The sequence below is a fragment of the Sarcophilus harrisii genome, chromosome X, assembly GCF_902635505.1.
Source record: "Sarcophilus harrisii chromosome X, mSarHar1.11, whole genome shotgun sequence".
Taxonomy (NCBI): Eukaryota; Metazoa; Chordata; class Mammalia; order Dasyuromorphia; family Dasyuridae; genus Sarcophilus; species Sarcophilus harrisii.
The window spans coordinates 29,418,236-29,436,697 of NC_045432.1; the positions used below are offsets into that span (position 1 = coordinate 29,418,236).

The 18,462-nt window shown below is 32.9% G+C and overlaps 1 protein-coding gene across 8 annotated transcripts in view; it reads left to right on the top strand.

Moving 5' to 3' along the window:
- The window catches only part of STAG2 (stromal antigen 2), a 121,692-nt gene that overhangs the window by 69,471 nt on the left and 33,759 nt on the right, over positions 1 to 18,462 (top strand). For all 8 annotated transcript variants that reach the window (XM_031944428.1, XM_031944425.1, XM_031944426.1 and 5 more), the window contains 13 exons: positions 113 to 317; positions 1,273 to 1,424; positions 1,908 to 1,981; positions 2,321 to 2,444; positions 3,193 to 3,291; positions 3,398 to 3,477; positions 9,003 to 9,110; positions 10,632 to 10,743; positions 13,178 to 13,295; positions 13,667 to 13,770; positions 14,485 to 14,577; positions 14,731 to 14,820; positions 15,570 to 15,773. In XM_031944428.1, coding sequence (XP_031800288.1) covers positions 113 to 317; positions 1,273 to 1,424; positions 1,908 to 1,981; positions 2,321 to 2,444; positions 3,193 to 3,291; positions 3,398 to 3,477; positions 9,003 to 9,110; positions 10,632 to 10,743; positions 13,178 to 13,295; positions 13,667 to 13,770; positions 14,485 to 14,577; positions 14,731 to 14,820; positions 15,570 to 15,773 — 1,563 coding nt within the window. The remainder of the gene's footprint in view (positions 1 to 112; positions 318 to 1,272; positions 1,425 to 1,907; positions 1,982 to 2,320; positions 2,445 to 3,192; positions 3,292 to 3,397; positions 3,478 to 9,002; positions 9,111 to 10,631; positions 10,744 to 13,177; positions 13,296 to 13,666; positions 13,771 to 14,484; positions 14,578 to 14,730; positions 14,821 to 15,569; positions 15,774 to 18,462) is intronic.

An 18,462-nucleotide genomic window follows, 5' to 3' on the forward strand; every position in this document is an offset into this window, starting at 1 on the left:
ATTCAGTACAGTAAGAAGGTAAGATGTATCTTTATTAGTGTTTATTACACATATAGCATTTTTTTTCTGTCAATATTTGCAAGGAGATTGATATTTGAAAATTTTATTTTAGGACAGTGGAGATTATCCACTCACCATGGCTGGTCCTCAGTGGAAGAAATTCAAATCCAGTTTCTGTGAATTCATTGGTGTATTAGTGAGGCAGTGTCAATATAGTATCATATATGATGAGTACATGATGGATACAGTCATTTCACTGCTTACAGGATTGTCTGACTCTCAAGTCAGGGCATTTCGACATACCAGCACCTTGGCAGGTTAGCATTTCTAATTCTTTCCTATGTGCACCTTGAGAAGGTAAGAAAAATGTGTCAACAAGGCATGAGCTGAATTATTTTCAGGTTAATTTTGTTTAGAATCTTATCATTAGGAAAAGGCCTCTTCTGCTGTATGAATTACTGGGCCCTGGGTTGATACATATTAGATAGCTGAGTGTAATGAAAAGTTATAGATAATTTGGGAGAACTCTTGATTTTCCTATTGTGTACGCATTTATAATGATGGTACTGTTTTTTAAAAATTAGCTTTTATATCAATGGCCACAGACCAGATTAGAGACCAGAGATATGAAGAGGGAGTCAAGTAGATAGAATAAAGTTTAAAAAATCTCTTCTTAGATCTTCATCAATTGCAGCATCAGAAAACTCTTTGCATAGTAGACTTTGGAGAATTTGTAGTATTTGTTATTTCTTCATTGTCTGGTTCTGATAAGTTTCACTTATTTCTAATAATTTGTGTGTATCATTTTTGACCAAAATGAATGTCTCATAACGTTTAGTCCTAGAACTTTTTGGGGAGGGGTGTGGAGAGTAGTTTGATGCTTACTTTATGATCCTTTTTATGTTTCCCCTTCTTTTTAAAAATGTCATAGAATAATTTTTTATAGCCATGTGAACACATTTGTTTTTTATTAAATATAGAAGGATCATAGATTATATAACTTTACTCAAAGTACTGATTAACTTGAATTATTTGATTTTTTTTTTGGGGGGGGGAGGGGAGGGAGGTTCACTCCATTGTGAAGATGGTCAGTTTTGAGTGCCACATTCTTTAAAGGATGTGGTGTTATATAACAGAATAGAGAATTTTGATTATAGTTGTGGCAGCTGCCTGAACTTTGTCTTTTTTTCTTGTGAATAGTAGGTTTGAACTTAGCTTCAAATGACCTAAAATTGCTGTTCTTTGCTTCTGATTCTTCTTCCTTAAAAATAGCTATGAAGTTGATGACAGCATTGGTGAATGTGGCTTTAAATCTTAGCATTAACATGGACAATACACAGAGGCAGTATGAAGCAGAGCGAAATAAAATGATTGGAAAGCGAGCAAATGATAGGCTGGAACTTTTGCTACAGAAGAGGAAAGAGGTAAATGGGTAACAGTATGGTTAGCTGTAGGTACATTTCCGGGCATAGGCAATATTTAAGTAATTTAGTGGCACTGAATTATTCATCTAACTTTGCTAACTTCTTTTTCACAGCCATAAAATGAATTACTTCAAATTTTATGTAATTTAGGATTTATTTTAAAAACTAAAATAATGCTTTTAAAATTTCTTAGAAAGTAAAGAGAGGTATGTTTTTTCCATCAATTTGGTTTTAGATAAAGGCTGATCATGAAGTATGATTTCAGTCAAGCACTTTTCAGTATACAGGATGCATTTTTTCAGTGACTACATTTGAAAAGCAAAATTGAGTAGAATTGCCTAGGCACATTTGTAAGAGAGTAAGCTTTATCTTAGTAAGAAGCAATGGCACGTCCCCCCTTCACATCCCTAAAAGATTTTTTGTGGTTTTGGAGCATGTATCCACTTATAAACATTTTATTGAGTGTTGTGTTTATGCTTTTAGCTTCAAGAAAATCAAGATGAAATAGAAAATATGATGAATGCCATATTTAAAGGAGTCTTTGTACATAGATACCGGTAAGTCAAATAATTTCTTCTGTAGGCATGGGAAGCGGATTGGGGAGGGTGGTTGGAGCTGAAACCAGATCATGTTTTGTTGGATACTGTTTATTTTTATACTATTTTTGATCGACCTGATAGTTATTACTGTGGCATATATGTAGAGGTTACCAGATGTGACTATACAGGGTCACACAGGTAGGAAATGTTGTCTGAGGCCAGATTTATACTGGGTCTTTCTGACTTCAGGGCTGGTGCTCTATCCACTGCACCACCTAACTGCCCCTCAGATGATACTTCTTGATTGAACATACTGTGTTACAATCTTAAGTGGGTATAACTCTTTTTTTTATTCAGTGATGCAATAGCAGAAATCCGTGCTATTTGTATTGAAGAGATTGGAATATGGATGAAAATGTACAGTGATGCCTTTCTTAATGACAGCTATTTAAAATACGTTGGGTGGACTATGCATGATAAGGTAGGTAAAATGTAAAAAGTTATTTGGATATAACATACAAATGAATTGGGTATCTTAGAAACTATTCCCTCATAATCTTGGACAGTATAGTTCTTCCTCTTTGAAAATAATTTTCAAAGTGTATTTCATAGAATACTTTTAATTTGGGGCGAATTGATTACTTCTGATACTTTTATATATTTTTGACATTAGAGTTTATGTATACTTAGACCAAGAAGTATGGAAAGAATATATATAACTTTAAAAGATGAATTTCCCGAATGATGTGGGTGGATACTATTCATTTATATATAGACATAGACCTAACTACAAATATTTAAAATCATATATGCAAACTTCATTTAAGTGTAATAAGAAGTACAGAAGGCAAAAGTACTTTTATATGGCTTACCTTATATACTGTTTTTACTGTATTGATATGGATTAAGATTTTCACATCGAAGGGCAACTAGGCATAGAGGCACTTTCATATTGGTGACTTGAATTGCAGTTTTTTATGGGGTAGGAAACTATTCTTGGCAATATATACATTATTTTATGCACATTTATATAACCTTAGAATTGTACTAGTTTATTTCTCCATTGCTTAAATATGATAAAATAATTATTAAGTGGAAAAAGGCTTTTATAAAGGTTTTAGAATTTTTTTCTCCTAGTTAGTTTCCATTTTAGTTGACAGTATTATATACCTTGAAGATTAAAATGTAAAACTAAGTATACTTTTAATCTGTCTTTCAATTTCATTCAGCAAGGGGAAGTAAGACTAAAGTGTCTTACTGCACTGCAAGGGCTTTATTATAATAAGGAGCTTAATTCCAAACTGGAGCTCTTCACCAGTCGATTCAAGGTTAGTAGTATTTGATATTGTCAAGTAAATTACCTTGTATTTTAAACTGGTTTTTATTTCCTCATCTCCCTTTCCCTTTTAAATGTATTTTCTTTTCTTTTTATAGGATAGAATTGTTTCCATGACCCTTGATAAAGAATACGATGTTGCAGTGCAAGCGATAAAATTACTCACTCTTGTTTTACAGTAAGTAACTATATCTGTTGCATAAATGTATGTGTGCAGACATATTCAAAGAGATGTGATACATTTAGCTTGTTTAACCCTATTAGTCTCAAAGTTGATGAAAAAAGTTGAAAATAGCTTATTTTACATCCTTCAATGTGTCATGTGTACATAGTTTCACCCTAGGCATTCAGGGTACTTAGAGAAAAACAAAACCATTCTTTTAAGGAGCTGGATGTAGGATCAGGGTGGTAATTGGTGTGTATCGCTTATACCTGAACCACTAAAGAAAAGGTATTTTGAATCTGTAGAAGCATTTCAGGAAAGACTTCATGTGAAGACTTGTACCTGAGCTGATAGGGTTATATTCCACTTATGGGAAATTTGAGAGTTTAGGGAATATCTGCAAAGGTAAGATTCTTCAAGCCAGAGTGTAAATTATATTCAGTGTCAGGCTGAGGAGTTCATATTTATCCTAGATTCTTTCTGGAGCCACTTAAGGCTTGAGTATGGGAATGATATGCTCAGATCTTTGCTTTAGCAGGATTATTTTGGCTTATCCATGGAAATCCATGAATTTTGAAAAGTGTGATTTGGTTGGGAGGACACCAAATAAGAGGCTTTTATTAGTCTAGGAAATAGGCTAAACTTTGTTAATGATTGATTATGGAGAGGAGGGAATGTGAGATTTTCTTAAGACAGAAGCAGTCAGGTTTGGCACCAGGATATAATGTAGGGAGAGAGGCAGGATTCTATGATGAGTGTGCCTGTGAAAATGAGAGAATTTTGGTGTCTACAACAGAAATAGGGAAGTTTTCATTAAATTCTAATTTATGAGGGTACATGGTGAGTTTAATTTTTTTGATACATTGGATTTGAAATAGTATAAGAGGTCTCTTTGTAGTTAGTGCTGTATGACTAGAATTATATTGAAAAATTAAGGGAATAGAGTGAAGAAAGGGAATATAACGTGCCCAACTTCTCTTCCGACTCCCAGTAAGTGTTGCTTCTCCAATATCCTGTTGGACATCTCAAACTGCATATCTGGTAGACATCTTGAACTCAGCATGGCCAAAATGGAACTCATTATCTTTCTCACCAACCCTTCTCTGCTTCACCAACCCTTCTCCGCTTCTTATCAAAGGCCTCACTCTCTTTCCCATAAGTATTATCCTGGACTCCTTATTCTTTCTCACCCTTCATCTGCAGTCTGTTTCCAAGGCCTTTTTAATTTCTTCTTCATAACAAATGTTCCTCATTCTCTATGGACACTATCACCATCTGGATTCTTCATCATCCTATGCCTGGACTGTGTTAGTATGTTGTTTGATCTCCCTGCTTTTGGTCTTTTTGTTGTAGTCCATCTTCCACTCAGCTTTCAGAGTGATGTCATGCCCTTACTTGGTAAACTCTTAATGGTTCCCTATCACTTCCATAAAATTTTGTTTGGCATTGAGAGCTTTTTAGAACCTATTGTATCACATTTTCGTCCCCAGACTTTTTATACTTCCTCTCTCTTCCCCCCTGCTATTTTCTTTTTGAGCCAGTGACACTAGCCTCATCTATTCTTTCCCCTTTAACTCCTTCTTTCCCTCTCTCCCCCCTCCCTTTTTTCCTTTCCTCCCATCTCCCTCTCCCCCTTCCTCTCCTTCCTCCATCTCTAACTTTGGATATTTTTTTCTGTCTTCCCATGCCAGGAATGTTCTCCCTCTTCATTTCTGTCTCCTGGCATTCTTCAAGAAGCCTTTTGTAGACCCCTTAATGTTAGGCCCTCTAAGATTGACTGTAGTTTTCCTGCATATAAATTATTTGCATGTTCTCTCTGTATTTAAACTGAGCTCCTTAAAGAATTGGCTTTCTTTGTATCTGAGCTTTCTCTCTCTCTCTCTCTCTCCCCCCCCCCCTTTTTACAGTACACATTAGTTACTTATTGAGATGCCTTAAAAAGTTGATAGAAAAAAATACATTGATTTATCCTTTCATTGAAAAAGTTGCTGTCTACATGGAATTCTAACCAGGTATAGAAAACATTTGGAAGCATGTGGCTATTGTAATAATATTATAACAGAGCAAGAATTGTGCACTTTCTTAGCTCCATATATTCAGCCATAATGATTTACTGTTTGGAGGGGAAAAAAACCAAAATAGTTTAACTAAACCATTCATTGTGTATAAATTGGACTACTCCCTTATTTTGTTGCATTTAATCTGAAAGGGTTTATAAAATACAACGTACTCAAAAATTAAGGAATATAATTCTTCTGCTATGTGACTTTTTGAAAATTGTTCTGCCCTCAAAGGTACCCTATCACCATACTAGGTGCTTGATAATTGTTTCTTGGCTAAACTGTCCATCAACTGTCCAACAATGGAAGAGTTTTAGTTTAGGTTCTGTTAGTACCTACTTGGGGAATATTATATGCATGAAGATTGTGTGAAGAAGACTGACACATAGGTATCTATTTCTGGAAGGAGAATACAATCAGAGAATAAGGAAAGCTTCCAGGAAATTAAGGAGAATGAATATTAAGAAAAGGAAAAGATCATTCCTAGTCTTTGAAAGAGCAGTTTCAGCAAAGAAATATAATCGGAATGTAGATTGGAGAAGAGAGAAAGGATGACTATGTAGTGGGAAAATAGAGGTAGGCAGATGTAGGTGACCCTTTCTAATAATTTGTCATCAACTATGAAGAAAGGTAGGGGCAAGATAGTAGCTGTGTGTGTGGGAAGGGGATTAGGTAAAATGCTGGGAGGGATTTGGATATTCTTGTATGCATCAAGGATTGAGGTCCCCAAAAGGGAGATATTTGTGTTGTAGAGTGCAGGGAGTGAGTTGACAGACCATCTCTAGAAGTTATATATTAGATTATAGATTAGACTTGGAAAGGATACTAATGGAGTGACTGAGAAAGGTATATAAGAGAGATTATGGTACTTTGCAACTGTTGCTTTTCAAAGTTTTCTCAATTGAGTAGAAAAGGCAAGAGTGAGTGGAGAAAAGGTTTATAATTGGATTCATTGAGCCTCTTGTTCATGGCTTCGACTCATTCTTTTTTTGTTTGTTTTTGCGAAGATACCGGCATGTTTTGCTATTTCCTTCTTATTTTGCAGATAAGAAAACTGAGGCAACTAAGAGTAAAGAAACTTTTTAAAACTTTTTTTTAAGCTAAGTAAGTTCTCTTGAACTCATGAATGTTTTGCTCTTCTCTACAGTGTTAGTTAATTCCTGAACCAGCCATTAGTACCCAGGACTTGTGAATCCTAGTTTTCTGCTCTTTGAATAAGTACAGTTAAAACTAGTTTTTCACATTTTTGGAAAATGAGAATTCCTCAGGAACCTTTATAACATTTTTCTTTCAAGATCTGCTTTATGGGCTTAGGGCAAATTATCTGGAACATTGGGATAGAAATTTGAAAGGGAATTGAACTGAGAAGAAAAAACCATGACTGTTTTTGAAGTTGAATGAACTTTCTCAGGAGGTACTGAGTTTTTTCCCCCTGTAATATCAGATGACTTGTCATTGATAGTGTAGAGAGAATTGGAGTTGTTATTCTAGATGTCTTCTAAGGTTCTTTATAAATTTGAGAAGCTGTCATATTTGAAAAGTAACTTAATGAAATTTCATCGACTATGCATTATCTTTACTGCCTTACAAAATTAAGACCTAGGATAGTTAAATGCTCGAGTATTCTAAGATTTTAGGGAAACCTTATGAGAGCATAGGTAAAAGTGTTGTGGTGGTAAATTGAAAATAGTGACCATCATTTGAGGAGTAATTGAAATATGAATACATTAAGAGAACGTGAAATTCTGAGAAATGTTTGTAGACTTGAATGAAAGATAACTCGGATAAATCGGCAGCAAGGAAAACAAGTTACATAACGATTACAGTAATGTGAATTAAAACAGTTCCAAAAGTCAGCTGAATTCAGTTTAATTGGTAGGATAGATGAGAAAACTCAGCATTACTAGATGCTTAGACTAGAGCTCCAGATTATATGCTATTAGGCTGACCATTGGCTTACCTAGCTCCCTTTTCTTTTCTTTAGGAAAGGGGAATTGGGACTATTGTGAAATGAATAACAAAAAGCATATGTAAGACATAATAGTAGTGACATTTAAAAAATATATATTTTCTCAAGTTGCTTTCTCCTTCCACGTATAGAGAGCCATCCCTTGTGACAAAGAATAAAAACCAAGTCTGCCATCATAAGCAGTATTGCACATTCCATAGTCTTCCATCTCTGCCAAAAATAAAGAAAGAAAGAAAGAAAAAGAAAAAGGGAGTGAAGTGCTTTCTTATCTTTGGGAAGGGGGAGGGGGGATGTTCACTCACCATTCAGTTTATTTTGTTTTGGTGTTTTGGTGCTTTGTTGTAATCATTCTGTGTATATTTCTGCTTCTGATTTCTTTGATTTCACTAGTAAATCTTTCCATATTTTCATATTCATAATTTCTTAAAAGCAGTTGTGTTCCATTGCTCTCATGCACCACAGCTGTTGATTCTTAACTGATATCAAGTACCAGCAACCTTACTTATCCAGTTCTCTAGACTCTTAATAAAAGTGGGAAACATACAAGAAGATTGAAAATTGAGAAGAAAGAAGACTGAAAAAGTCTAAAAAGACTAAAAAAGCTTTTAGAAAGGTTTCCATTAGAAATGCCTGCAAAATTCCCTTGTTCTCTTTCTGCCATCAAAGTGAGGTACATGTGTTAGTCACTGTGCAGTTATTTGGGCCTTTGGTTCTATTGGTTTGGGTACTTCAGCATTATAGAACACAGCCCATTTGTATCTTCTTATTCTGAACTGTTCTCTATAATTTCTTCACAGTGTAATCCACAGTGTAACACTGTAAAGAAGACCTTGAGATTTCTTAATATTACATGGGTACCAGTGGAGCCATTTATGTTTTCAACTGGTTGTGTATGATATCTGTCATTTCTCTTTGGCAACTTATGATAACAGAAATGTTTACTTTTTTATCTTTTGATGGTTTGCATTTATACTATGAAAAATAATCTTTTTAGAAACACTGTAGTTTGTTAGTCATCTAATTATGTGATTTTAAATTTTAGCTTATCTTATTATCTTTTCAGTATTACTAGCTGATTGTAAATAAATTCTAGCTCTTTGATAGTGTTGTGTTTCCTTTGGTCAGTGTTCTTCACCTTAACTTCAAGGTTTTTTTTAAATTATTTGACACATGAAAGCAACCACTCGAGAGGGATTTGTTTAAGAAAAAGGATTCAAATGTAAAGACAATGTTGTGGAACCACAGATGAGTTTACAAGTGTTTATCATCCAAAATGCCAGTTTTTTTTCCTTCTATTGCCATTTTTCTCAGGTGGTTGGTGGCTATTTGCCTACTATGGTCAGGGCAAGTAGGTATTTGTGCTTGCTAAGATAGAATGAGGCTTATTTAATTTCTTTTTGAATTGCTAATTTTGGGAGGAGATCCCAGTTATGCGTTTTTTTGTCTTTGAACTATGATTTGAAATTACACAACTGAAAAATGAGTGAATCCTGATAACTTTTTTCCCATAGGAGTAGTGAAGAAGTTCTTACTGCAGAAGACTGTGAAAATGTGTACCATTTGGTTTATTCAGCTCACCGGCCAGTTGCAGTAGCAGCAGGAGAATTTCTTTATAAAAAGTAAGTCAGATTAATATGTCTCTTTACGAAATTTATGTTTACATTTTTCTGTGTCTTTTAAGAGTCGTAACCAAAACACTTTCTCCTTAGAAAATGCTAGTTTAAGTCAAGTTGGCTTTTTTCCATATTTAATATTACTTAAACCCCAGGTTGTGTCATTTTTAGTGATATTTTAACAATGATAAACTCAATGGATTTGATGCTGGAACAAAATGGCAGACAATCTAGTTCTCTGTCTTTATTTACATGTGAAGTCACTGAGCCCCAGGGAAATGAGGTTAGTGTTGCATGGTCACACAAGTTAGTGCTTTGGAGTCTTTGATCCCCAATTCAGTGTACTTTCTGCCCTGAACCAGAAATATATTCATTGTTTTTATTTGTTTCAAAATATGTTTTAGTGAATTGATCTTTAGAGTAAAGCCTATAGTGATACTGAATTTGATTTTGTAAGTTCAAAATGTAACTCAACATTTACTTCTGCTTAGTTATTTCTCTTCTGTATTACTGATTCAATAAAAGCTTTACTAAATTTCTCTGATAAAACAACATTTTAGAAACACATGTTTAAGCCATCCACTTTTTTGGAGGGATCCTATCAGCAGTAGTTTAGGAATTGGTACACAACTTGGTAATGCAGCAATTAAAGCTCATTTTGGAGTCAGGAATACCTGAATTCAATTCTGCCCTCAAACAGTAACTTTTTGACTGGAGGCCTCAGTATCCTTAGTTGTGACATGTGCTAAGGCACTTAGCACGATATCTCTCTCATAGTAGGTACTTATAAAATGCTACCTTTATTTTATGTGATTTTTAGCATCTTTATTTGAGGGGATAGAGGCTGGAAGTAAATGACAGTTCAGAATAGGGAGAATGAATATATAATGATCTATGATCATTGAACAAATTTTGTGGGAAATTAGGATACTTATATTCAGAGGGAACATGAGACTACACGGAGTCAGAAATTTTTATGTGCTTTGATGTTTTCCTCACGAGGTTTTAGTATTTGAAATGAGATGGAAAATTAAACAAAAATTTATATATTAGGTTTTAGGAACATGTCTTCATCTCATTACTCAGTTTTAATTTAATTTTTGTTTTTTGAAAAATAACCCTCTATTACCTATAGAAATGTACTGCTGACTGTAAGTAATTTTTCTTTTTTTAAATTGAATTTTTTAAATCCTTTTTTGTCAGGGGATATGAATTAATAAGTGAGATTGAAAAAGATGAGTGCAGCATCTTTGGGGGAAAAAGCCTTTTTGTTGAATTGAAAAACATGAAATGTCCCCTACCAAAAATATGAATTATTTTATAAAGTGGAAATATTTTAAAGTAATTCAACAGAGTAGGAAATAAAAACAGTCCACTTTCCATATATGGAAGAAATATTGGTGGCTATTATGAACAAAAAGTGTGTGTTTGTCTTTTCTTAAATTGTTAGAATGAGTTTGGAAAATAGCTTTTTTAAATTACAGAAATTTTCTTTTTTTAAGTAGTAAATTTTTTCTTTGGTTGTAGGCTTTTTAGTCGCAGAGATCCCGAAGAAGATGGAATCCTCAAAAGAAGGGGAAGACAAAGCCCAAATGCCAACCTGGTGAAGACATTGGTATTTTTCTTTTTGGAAAGTGAGGTTAGTGGCATTTTTATATTCTGTTCAATATTTTCTTTGCTAATTTTATTTTATTTTTTAAATAGCTTTTTATTGACAAAACATATGCATAGGTAATTTTTCAACATTGACTCTTGCAAAAACTTCTGTCAACTTTTCCCCTTCTTCTCTACATCACCTCCTCTAGATGGCAGGTAGTCCCATACATGTTAAATATGTTAAAGTATATGTTAAACACAATATATGTATGCATATTTATACAGTTGTCTTGCTATAGGAGAAAAATCAGATTTAGAAAGAAGGTAAAAATAGCCCGGGAAGAAAAACAAAAATGCAAGCAAACAATAACAGAAAGAGTAAATTTTGCTTATTTTAAAAGATCATTTTGATAATTATTCCTGCTGGTAGAACAAGCTCAACCTGTGTTAAAGCCATTTAATGCATTTGTAATTTATTGTGTAAATGATGTATTTTGTCATTATATTTGATCACTAACTTTTTTCTTTGCTTTTTACTGAGTCAGTTGGGGTTAAGTGACTTGCCCAATGTCACACAGCTAGGAAGTGTTAAGTGTCTGAGCCCAGATTTGAACTCGGGTTCTCCTGATTTCAGGGCTGGTGCTCTACCTACTGCACTACCTAGCTGCCCCAATCACTAACATTTTAATGTTAATAGAATAGGTTTGCCTTCTTCCTAATGGGCTTAGCTAACTTGTCTAACTTTGTGACATAAACCATAGTAAGTAGGAATGACACGTGGCAGGTATAGGTTTTGCTCGTTTACAATCCATCAGCCTACTACATATCAGTTTTACTTGTTTTTTGGCTTTCCTTTGGGTTACTTGTCTATGGTTGTTAATGTCCTTAGTGTTTGCTTATCTTCTAATTTTATAAGAATTAAATAAGACAATATACTTGAAAAAAGGCTTTTAAAAGAATCACTCTGCATCTATATGGCTATCTATATTTTGTCCCATCCCTGCTGATTTTAATTGAATCCACATGTTTGTCAACAAATTTTTGGATAGCCCTGTATTAAAACTTTTTTTTATTCTTCTTTACATCTTTGAATACTGACTTTTATTGGAGTGTTCCAAACTGAGATCTTGAATATGCATTAAGATAAATTTTTATTTAAAGTGTTTATCAATTGTATCATCTTCTAGTTTTACAAATCCCTATTGTATTTTATAGTTTGAAATAGTATGTACTTAGTGGCACTCCTTGCAAGTCAGCGCAAAAAGAATTGTATGTAATTTATAAACAAATAAATATCTGAAGTCAATTTTATTTTAGTATGCAAGTAATAGATTTTTAATTTATAGGTAAATATGATTCCTAAATATATTTTAGTTGCTACTCTAAAAAATGAATAGGAGTTAAAAGGGAAAATAAAGCTAGTTTTGAATTTGTGACTTATCACACAGCACTTATCACTTATCACATGGGGAAGGTGAGGCTCTACATGGGCTGAATATTTCTGGATCACTTTGAACTGAGCTTCCTTGTGTTTACCTCATTATCCTGATTTGGTTCCTATAGTTGGTCTATAATTTTACATGAGATGCAGAGAGCAAACAGTAACACAAAGTAATTTTTTAAGTATATTTTTGTAGTCAGAATGTTCTCATTGGAAAGAGACATTAAACATTTTTCATTTATAAAGTGGGAAAATTAAAAGGTGGATATAAATGCTGCTTTTAGGTCACATGTCCAAGTAGCAATATGATGTTCTTTGATGTATATATATTAAGCTGTCATTTATGAAGTATTTAATTTTTAAAGTAGATTACTTCATCTAGAGTTCATCCTGTATTTCAAATTCCTCTTCTCTCCTTTACCTGAGAGCCACCCCTTTTAACAGAAAACTTTTTTAAAAAGTAGGATTATGCAGAAAAAACTTAAGATTTGTCAAAATCTGAGGGTATGCTCTGCCTTCCACATATATGGATGGATCATCCACTTATGGAAAAGAGATGGGGTTGAGAGAGACATGTAGCTCCTTTCTCATATTTTTTCCTTGCTCTCTGTAATTTTGTGACATAAATCTTTGATTGTTGGTTCTTTCTGTTTATGTTAGTATAATTGTGTATATAATTTTTAAAATATTCTAATTTGTGTTACATGATTTTTGAAAATTTCCTATGCTTTGTACTCATATTTTTATGGCAATACTATTACTATTTCTTTAGCCATTTAAAGTTTCCCAATTTTTTCCCATATACCTTATATGATATTAATGTTATTAATCAGAGCTTTGCTGTGATTTCTGGTCATGATCCAGCCTAGAGAATTTACCTGTAGCTTTTCTTTTCTGTTTTGTGCTAATCTTTGCTTCTTTATAAACCTTAGTCTTTTGTTTGCTGACAAGGAGTTACAGAAGGGTAGGTCTCTGAAAGGGATATGATGTCAAGCAGTTATGTTTTTAACTAAGAAACTATTCATGTTCATTTTAGTTGCACGAACATGCGGCATACCTTGTGGATAGCATGTGGGACTGTGCTACAGAGCTATTGAAGGACTGGGAATGTATGAATAGTTTGCTGTTGGAAGAACCACTTAGTGGAGAGGAACGTAAGAAAGTTTTAACTTTTAGTCTTTCTAGACCTCTTTGAATTTAAATTTCTAGCTGACTCACAGTGATATAATTCTAATTTGACATAAAGAAATTAGTGTATTAATACATTAAATAGAGATATGTGTGATTTATCTAGCATGTATATGTACGTACATATAAACACATACACATATACATGCAAACAATGTAAAATATATCTATATATCATGTTGTAGATTGCAATTGCTGTTAGGATTTTTCTAGGTAAATGTCTTCATCTGAGAAGAATGAATCTCCTAGAGCCTGGTTATAGACCGGAGAGCCAATTACAGAATAATTATTTGAAGTAATCTGGTGGTAGAGTTGACTTAATCTTTCTCATTTGCAGCATTAACCGACAGACAAGAGAGTGCCCTTATTGAAATAATGCTCTGTACTATTCGACAAGCAGCTGAATGCCATCCTCCTGTCGGAAGAGGGACAGGAAAAAGGGTATGATAGTACTAAAGACCTTGAGACATGGAAATTTTCTTTTCAAACATTATGAATTTGCTTTCTAGCATGTATTTCACATAAATTATTTCATTTAATTTGGGGTATATGTAATTTGAATTTATAAACTCAATAGATTCTTTTTATTTTGTCTGAAGTTCAAGATTGATGTTTTCATTTCTTATGGTCTGGTTTTCTTGTTATTTTAAAGTTTTTTTTAGGTTCATCTGTTGATTTCAGTTTGGCTACTAAAAAAACCAGTATTTTTGTACTCTAGCTTTTATTATCTTTAATAACATTATTGCAGAGGTCACTTATAGTTTTGTACTTCTTATACATGGTTCCCAAAGAAGAGTTTAGCATATTAAAGCATATTCTGACATAATTCCACTGTCCTTGATTACAGTTTTTATTCATGTTTTTCAAAGGTAAATATGAGAGTTGTTAAGTAGGAGTGTGTTGATTTTGCTTCCTGCCTTTTTAGCTTTTTAGTTGAGGGATAGAATTGGATAGCTAAGGAAAAATGATTTTTAAAAACTTAATATTCTTGATTTTTAGTATAGATAGCCTGCTTATATAGACTAATTCATAGTTAATTTATAGCATTCAGTTGATGAATTTTAATACTATGATATTTAACAGCAGATAAAAATTATATTTTAGAATTAGTGTTTGTAGTTTTTAAACTTTGCCACACTTATCTTCTAAATTTAGGTTCTGACAGCAAAGGAGAAAAAGACCCAGCTAGATGATAGAACAAGAATTACTGAACTGTTTGCAGTAGCCCTTCCTCAGTTGTTAGCAAAAGTAAGTTAAAAACTGATCTGTGTTATTTAATACTGTCACTTGGATACTGCATATGTAGAATTGCTTTACAAATACAGTACTTTATAAATATACTGTTAACTGATAATGCTTATTTAACACTGCTATTATTCTCACTTTTTTTAAAATTCAAAGTACTCTATAGATGCAGAAAAGGTGACTAACTTGTTGCAGTTGCCTCAGTACTTTGATTTGGAAATCTATACAACTGGCCGATTAGAGAAGGTAAGATGGTATCTATGTATACAGTATTTAACCTTAAAAATTAGTTTCTTTTCTACTATATTACATAGTTATGTTCAAGATATAAGTTATTAATATTACCTTTGGGACATCTAGATGGCGCAGTAGCTCTGAAGTCAGGAGGACCCGAGTTAACTCTGGCTTCAGACATATAATGCTTCCTAGCTGTGTGACCCTGGGCAAAATTGTATAATAGGTGGGATCAGGAAAATTCCTTTTTACCACCTTCATTTCTTAACATTATTAGAAAGATAATTTTTTGGGGGATTTTGTCCATAAAATAGTCTAATTTTGCATCAGATAATATCACTTTAAATATTTATTCAATGTTTATGTTAGTTTATGTTAATTCTAAATTCTGTAGAGTTTATTTGAAATAAAATAAACACATTAAATACTAGTTTTTCTACCTTATATTGGTTTTTTAGTCTTTTCATCAAGGGGCTATTATTTCTCAGTTTTATATCCTAGTTTTTTTCCTTAGAAAAGAATGATCATAAGGTTTAAAATCGGGGTTTGATTTTTGAAGTATTTTGTTTTCAGTTTTCTTGTCCAGCCTTGATATGAATCTAGGTACAAGAGCAAGACAGTGTAGTATGGCTCTTAACTCATAATATAAGCTTTATTGATTTTTATTAGTGTTCCATTTTCTCTTATTATGGTATTGTATTACTGTTGTTTTACTGACAAATACTTGTTTTACTGACAAATGTTAATTGACTTTTTTGCAGCATTTGGATGCCTTATTACGACAAATCCGGGATATTGTAGAGAAGCACACAGATACGGATGTTTTGGAAGCTTGTTCTAAAACATATCATGCACTCTGTAATGAAGAGTTCACCATATTTAACAGAGTAGATATTGCAAGAAGTCAATTGATAGATGAATTGGCAGATAAATTTAATCGACTTCTTGAAGATTTTCTGCAAGAGGTATTTGTCCTTTTTGCCCTTGGGACAACATCTTAAGTGTTCTTATAGATTATTATTACTTGCTTAGTAGAATTTTTGGTCAAATTTTCATTTTTGACACTTGCCATACTGTTTAGTATATTTCTGTCAAAACAGAGGCTCTAATGTTCATATTTAAGAATTTTATAGTGATTTCATTTGAAAGTATAGAAAGTTAATAAATTATAACTTATGACTGGATTTAGTCAAAAATAGAAGTCAGTTGATAGATTTTTGGTAAACTTGCCTGTATTAGCTTCACAGATTATGAATGACTTGAAGCTGAAGAAGAAAGCTGAGGTTGAAAAAATGGGGAAAGAAGGGTCAAAGAATAATACTTCATAACATTGATCCAAAGGAGTGGGATGATGATGAGAATAATAGTTTATGTTTGTATAGAAGATTTTCATATAGCAGATTTGTTTCCTTATGAGGTAATACAGGATTTGGAGATAGGGATTTGTCTAGCTAGTCATGTCAACAAGCTTTTACTAAACACCTACCATGTTTTGGCCTTGTGGGTAATACAACAAAAAGCTAAAGCAGTCCCTGTTCTCAAGGAGCTCACAGTGTTTTTGGGGAGACAGCATACAAACGAAAAATGTCCAAATAAGACATGTAGGACAATTTGGAAAGCACTGGCATTGAGGAGGGCTAGGAAAGGCTTCTTAAAGAAACTAAGAAAGTTGTGAAAGATGAGATTTCCAAGCCTGAAAGAGAGTTAATTAAAGGCCATGTCCATACAGGATAAACTCTTTTTTTAGGGAATCCCTTCTGTTGCTACCTGCTAGCATCAGAGGCTGTAGAAAGCTGTACTAAATTAGAAGAGGTATTTATTTATTACAGGGAGAATGCCACATGCTACTGTAGAAACAGTAAGGAGACATAATCGTATCCCATAGTAATTTGGTCCATAATATTCCATTATATTCATATAGCATACTTTTTAAAAAATACCCATTACCCTGTCATTGGGCATCTATTTTGTTTTTGGCTCTTATATTAGTACAGATTGCTGCAGTTTAATATATTTTAGTATGTTTCTTGGTGTCTTTTTCAGCAGGATTCCCTTAGAATAAAATCCTGCCATGGAGTTGTTGAAAGCTTACCATAGTTATTTAGCTTTTTGACCATCATCAACTTTTTTTCCTCTCCTTTTGCTTTGACTTCTTCATATGTGAAATGAACTCGGCCCAGCATGTAACCTATGATTCTTCTTCAGGTATATTTGAGAGGAAAATATTGTTTGTATACAGTTTTAATTGCAGTTTGGGCTAAATGGTCTCTGAGCTCTCTTGTCAGTTCTTTGACTTGCTTATTATGTGTCCACATACATAAGTCGGTATGATTTGTTGGATGAACCTAGGTTCAGACCAAGTGTGCTCATTACTTACTCTCTTTAAGCTTCAGTTTTTTCATTTATAGAATGATATTTCTAATTCCTAGGGTAACTGTTTCATAAGATTGTTAGACTCAAATGTGCTACATGGAAAGCACTTTTCAAATTATAAGTATATATTTTCATTTTTGCTGTTGATTGTTAAATATTTTGTCTACAGAAATTATTTGCACAGTTGAAAAAGCCATATTTCCACTTCAGATTACCAGTCTTTCTGTTTTAACTCCCCTTTTAAATTAAATGATCTGTGTAATGTTTAGTTTAATATTTTATAGATTATCCATTTGAATTCTTTTCTTCAGTGTGTTAACAGTTTTCAAGGAATTTAAAGGTATTGATATACTAGTGTGGAATTCTTAAATGAATTCACCATTTAAAAATTCTTAAATACAGTAATTTTTGTGTGTAGGAGAAATTTAGTTTTTGATTTTACAATATCAGAATTCTAGACTTTTGCTTCTTCGTTAGATATAAGACAGTAGTGCATAATTTAAAATTACAAGCACATAAGAAATGAATCAGAGAAACATCCTTTTTTTCCCCTTCTCCTTCCACCTCGCGGCCCTCCTGGGCGTAGAAGAAAAACAAAACCCTTTTTAAAGCAAGAATAATTGAGCAAAACATATTTTCCTATTGGCCATCCCCTCTCCTAAAGAAAAGCTCTTAAGCAGTACTCTGAATTTATTACCTTTGTTGGGAGGTAGGCCATTGGGTTGAACAATGTTCCTAAGTCTTTCAAAGTGTCTTTAGGTTATTGTTTATCATATACTTTTTTCTCCTGGTTCTACTCACTTAACAGTGTGTCAGTTCATAGTTCATAAGTTTTCCCAGATTTATTTCAAACTGGCCCCTTGATTATTTCTTATAGTATGATTATATTCTCTTATATTCACATGCCATAACTTTTATGTTTAGCAGTTCCCTAATTGATGGTTTATTGCCCATTTAAAAAAAAAAAAAAGACTACTCTTGGCAAATTTTTAATTTCTGTAGAAGAGGCTTCTGGACTTTCTTATCTTTCCAGCCTTATTCTCCATGGGGATGATGATGATGATGATAATAATAATAAAAAATAACAACAACATCAATAATAATAACAATAAAATAATATATAATAATAAAATATAATATAAAATATAATAATATAATATAATAATATAAATATAATATAAAAATATAATAATAAAAATAATAAAATATAATAATAAAATAATAATAGCTAAAATACATTTCTTTACAGTTTGCAAATTTAATTTTTGTATCACCTTGTCT